This window comes from Helianthus annuus, chromosome 13, assembly GCF_002127325.2.
Source record: "Helianthus annuus cultivar XRQ/B chromosome 13, HanXRQr2.0-SUNRISE, whole genome shotgun sequence".
NCBI classification, from domain to species: domain Eukaryota; kingdom Viridiplantae; phylum Streptophyta; class Magnoliopsida; order Asterales; family Asteraceae; genus Helianthus; species Helianthus annuus.
The window spans coordinates 18,943,008-18,947,693 of NC_035445.2; the positions used below are offsets into that span (position 1 = coordinate 18,943,008).

The window sequence follows — 4,686 nt, forward strand, 5'->3', positions numbered from 1 at the left end:
TAGAATCAAGTGGCGTATCTGTATCTTGATTCTCATTTAGTTTGCCTTAATCAATTTCTTGTGTGATGTGTATGTATCACAAGAGAACGTTAGATCTATCAGTTTTTTATTTAAAGTTTTAATTTTATAACCGTTAACGAACCGATTGCTATCGTATTTGTTTTGTTGATTCTAGCAGCAAACAGTCCATCTTTTCCGGAATTGTTATTAAATATTATGATATTTTACATTTTACAAATATAAAACGAATATATGAATGCATGTCTAGAAAATAGCGTTTATCGATTATGTTACATTACATACATCTATGTTGAGCTTTTAGGTGATGTTATTGTTAACATGGGACTCAAAAAGCGTTATGGATACAAAATATACATACATCATACACACACATGTATAGGGGTGTGTTTAATACAGAACAAAAGCATGACAAGGATCCAATGGTTTGGGTCTTGTTATTATGTTTTCACTGGAGTTCTGGTCAATCCTCTGGTCAACCTAGGTATAAGAGATTCCTCCCTGCCTAATTTTATCAATCCATCTGGCTTTGATTTGGATTTTTTCTATGCTTTGTTTCAAGATCCTAACAAACAAAGGAGTTACTCGGTTGCTAAAAAACTCTTCCACCTGTTCTGCCATCTCATCGCTGCTAAACTGAAATTGTGTTTCAAATAATTTCATCAGATGCATATTTCATGTAGCCGTGTATAGGTCGACTAACGGGTCAAAACAAGCAGGGTTGGGTACAACACTCTTGTATAAATGCGTTAAAAGTGCAACCTCTACTACATCAGTTTATAAGGATCAAGACTACTAACCGGTGTCACTATATCTCTATTGAAACGATGGAACACCATCCCTTGACCCCACCGCTTTACAATCACATCCCAGTTTCTCCTGAAAAGAGAATACAAACCAGAAAAGTATTTACTGTTCAGCATATAATCAAAAACTAAACATGGGGAAAAAAAACTACAATCATATATACACCCTCTTTTCTAAATTGATAGCCATTAAGGCAGTTTTAACACTAATTACAGAATACATGTATCAGAAAAATTTTAATTTATGTATGATTTTACGGTTTTAGCCATATCCATGCTGTTTCACGGCCTTCCAAGCTCATCCGTGCAGTTACATATACCGTGTCTTGTTCTCGATTCTGTGAGAATGGATATTAAACAGGGTTACATACTTTTTTGCTGACATAAGCATGATGTTTAAAGAGGTAATTAAGAGAAATACCTCATCATTTAAGATGAGGTCTAACGCCTCTTTGACTACATCTGGGTCCGGAGAAGACGCTATATAACCTGTAGTAGGTCAATCGTCCAGATCAGTGGAAAAAACGAGTATAAATAAAATCAAATAAAAAAATGCTTACTCAGAGTTCTTGCTTTCTCTTGAACTGCATCGGCTTCTATATATAGCTTTAGAAGAGAATCAAACTCACTTCTGTCAATAGCACTTGAAGTTATCTTCTAATTCATCAGGTACATGTAATTTCTCAATGGCAGCCTATGAGAAATATAAAATATAGTAGAACCTCCTAAATCACTTTATCTAATATACAGTTAGTCAGTTACATCTTTGAGAGAAGAGAATTTGACCTTGATAGTAGCAACATCGGTTGCAGAAGGCTTCAAATCCAAAGCTCGACCAAAATGAAGCATGGCCATGTCGTATATAAGGCGTTTTTTATATATCTTTCCCATCAATGCATAAACGCTGCTTTCTTGAGGAGCGTATTCTTTATGTTCTTCTAGAACAACCAAAGCACCATCATAATCCTCCATACTCGCAAGAATATTTGCTTTTTGATACATTGGAAGTTTTTTAGCGCAGTTTCATGGTCTTTCTGCATGCTATAGCAATTTCCCATTGCACACCTGTCACATTTGTGTTTAAAAAAATAAATAAATTGCAGCAAAAAATACATATACAGAGCATCCTTCGGTCCTTCCTATTTTTAGAGATTTAAAACACTTAAAAGTACTTACCATGACTGCAGGGCTAAGCGGTCTGTTGATATTAGCTCCTGTGCCAAATTACTCAGCCTCATATCCTCCTTTAGGTGCTACAACATATAAGACAAAAGATTATAAAAAACTAACTCGACATGAACAGTAGTCTCAATCTTTGATTGAATAAGAAATGCAAAATTAACTTATAAAACGTACATATAAAACAGTAGAATAGACATCCATTCCTTCTAAGCTATAAGGAGAAGCCAAACGAGCATTGCTAAAGGCACGCTCGGCTTCTATATAATCAACCAGTTCAAAATGAGCTTTTCCAACCTGCACTCAAAATTACCATATTGCCAGTTCAAGAAAATGAAAACCAGGTCTTCGCTAAACAAGAAGTTGAAAACAAATGTATACCTGAGAGAGCACCCAGGCTGTGTTATAATGCTTAAGAGGAAGTTGCTGAAATACGTCAAGAGCGCCCTGTTTTTTAAAAAGGCGATAATCAGCAAAGTGAATAACCAGAAAACTAACAAAAGTTCAATAATAGTATAATACTTCAACAGTCAGTTTTTTACAAAAGGCCATTGTTCGGTAGGTTGTGGCGTTGCTATGCACAATATGTCTTGTCGAGACCGATCTGGCGTAGTGTAGTGGTCCAGCCAAAATTTTGGAAGAGGGACTATCCGTGTACAGTGTACTTTACTCTTTAATTATTTAAACAATTGTAACTCAAGCTTTCGGTATAGGTTTTCTAGAACAAGCATTTGTATGGTAAAAGTTAACTTCCAGGTTCACGTACCTTTGCATTTTTTAAAATGGCATTAGGGTCAGTCATGACAAACCACCCGAGCCGCCAACCTGGCACTATCCATCTTTTTGAAAAGACCCGAGTGTAAGAACAGGCACCATGGACCCAAAAACACCCATTGGCACAAATGGGTTTGCTCCAAATGCTAAATGGCCATAAACTTATCTGCTATAACCACAATCTTATGCTTCTTGGCAGTTTCAGCAATCTACTTACATAAAAACAATTAAACCCATATTAGCACCTCTAATCTAACATGTGAACATGGATGTTTGCATGGGTCTTCAACATGCTTTGTGCGCATCCATCCTAACCCGACTGGCCCATTTTGACTGAGTGCCAACATATCACGAACAAGAAAACAAACTTAAGTACTATACAATATATCACGAGACGACTGATAATGTTCCACCATTTTCAAAATCCTCCAACGCCACAAATCTGTAATAAAACATAAAATCCATACGTAGATTACCAAGTAGGAAATTTTATACTCAAGTATAAAGAATTGTGATGAAATTCATACTCGTGACCACAAAGCGTGTGAGCATAGGTGAATCTTGAATTTAGTTGTACTTCCCGACTGATAAATTCAGCCAAATTGAGAAATACGCATTTGAATCTATGACAATTTTATGAGTTTTAGATGATGAAATCATAATCATAAGTAGATAAACAAACGAATAAACAGAAAAAAGTAAGGATTCTGATGACTTTTGAAGATCAAAACTTCATCCAAGATTCAATTTTTCTTGGAAATCCGAGTCACAAAATGAGCCAAACTGAGAAATAAGTGGTTGTTTAAAAAGCTCGTGTCTCATAGCTCAGTCGAAAAAGCTAGCTAAAAAACTCGATTTAAACGAACTCAGCCGAGCCGGCTCATTTTGTAACCGAGCCGAGCCATCGTTGGCTCACTCTTAGGCTCGTTTAACTTCGAGCTCCAGCTGTGAAGGTCAAAACTTCATCCAAGATTCTGTTTAAACCAAGTGACCAATTGAACTATATTGATATTCTGTTTCTTCAAATTGAAAAATACCCATTTGAATCTAGGAAAGTCTTATGAACTTCAGATAACAACGGAAAATAATGAACTGCATCCAAGATTCTGTTTCTTGGAAACAACAAACTGACCCAACTTGAAAATACCCATTTGAATCTAATCAATTTATTACAGTTTTCATAAACTAAAATAAAAAATAAAATAAAAAGCAAGAAAAAAATGAACTATGAAGGTACCTTAATACAAGGCTACAAGAAAACACCAGAAATGGCATCATTAGCTCTATCCCATAGGATTTCAAGATCCACATCCTACAATTAACATTTAACAAAAGTAGAAAAAAAAATACAAAAGTTAATAGCGGTTCAAATCTGTTCAGCATTTGAGTGAATGTAAAAACCTAACAAGCTTAAAGTGAAAATTTCCAACCTGTTCAGCATAGATCTGCACAAGTTATCAAGTTCATTAACACTTGTAACTCAAAATAAGGAGCAAAAAATGAAACAGCGTGATAACTCTATCGTATCTCGCCATTAGTAGTGAGATTGTAGTGAAGATTTAGGGTTTCGTAGTTGGATTTGGAATTTTAGGTTTGATCGGAGACGAAATATGCTGATACTCGACATGGAGACAAACCCTAATGGTATCCCGTGTTTTTTTAGTAGGAGGGTATAACTGGAAAGTGATGTTTTCTTATGCTTAAAGGACTTGTACATCATATTTTAAGGGTGTTTTAAGAAAATTTTAATGACCTTAAGAAGTCCTTTGGATATGTATATTATATATAGTATAGATATATATATATATATATATATATATATATAATACTCTATATTATTAATATTAAAGATTGTCTATATGCCTTAGTGATTTAAGGTTTGTTTAACTCTCTTTTTTTAACACTTGCA

The 4,686-nt window shown here is 34.8% G+C and overlaps 1 protein-coding gene across 17 annotated transcripts; it reads right to left on the reverse strand.

Annotated features, from left to right (window-relative positions):
* Nucleotides 1–263: 263 nt before the first annotated feature.
* LOC110897441 (aminopeptidase M1-like) lies at nucleotides 264–4,428 on the reverse strand. Of its 17 annotated transcripts, none has more exons than XR_004876038.1 (13): nucleotides 4,208–4,427; nucleotides 4,015–4,089; nucleotides 3,305–3,400; nucleotides 3,023–3,219; nucleotides 2,770–2,943; nucleotides 2,385–2,450; nucleotides 2,181–2,300; nucleotides 2,001–2,077; nucleotides 1,611–1,889; nucleotides 1,385–1,455; nucleotides 1,246–1,313; nucleotides 819–1,162; nucleotides 264–654 (listed from the first exon to the last, which is right to left on the reverse strand). XR_004876038.1 is itself a non-coding variant. In XM_022144188.2 (12 exons), the coding sequence occupies exons 7-12, from the start codon at nucleotides 1,625–1,627 to the stop codon at nucleotides 499–501; spliced, it is 471 nt and encodes a 156-aa protein (XP_021999880.1). In that variant the 5' UTR covers nucleotides 1,628–1,889; nucleotides 2,001–2,077; nucleotides 2,181–2,300; nucleotides 2,385–2,450; nucleotides 2,770–3,219; nucleotides 4,015–4,089; nucleotides 4,208–4,423; the 3' UTR covers nucleotides 264–498. The 17 variants fall into 17 exon arrangements, 4 of the variants coding, with proteins under 4 accessions (XP_021999880.1, XP_035837411.1, XP_021999881.1 ...); XR_004876037.1 differs by having other exon boundaries at nucleotides 819–897; nucleotides 1,083–1,162; nucleotides 2,770–3,219; XR_004876034.1 differs by having other exon boundaries at nucleotides 1,385–1,518; nucleotides 4,208–4,425.
* Between the last annotated feature and the right edge of the window lie 258 nt (nucleotides 4,429–4,686).

Excerpts from the sequence above, each read along its gene's own strand:
- LOC110897441 (XM_022144191.2), bottom strand. Across the intron at positions 1,163-1,245 it reads ACCTCATCTTAAATGATGAG|AATCGAGAACAAGACACGGT; the intron begins GTATTTCTCTTA and ends CCATTCTCACAG. Across the intron at positions 898-1,082 it reads GCATGGATATGGCTAAAACC|GAGAAACTGGGATGTGATTG; the intron begins GTAAAATCATAC and ends TTCTCTTTTCAG.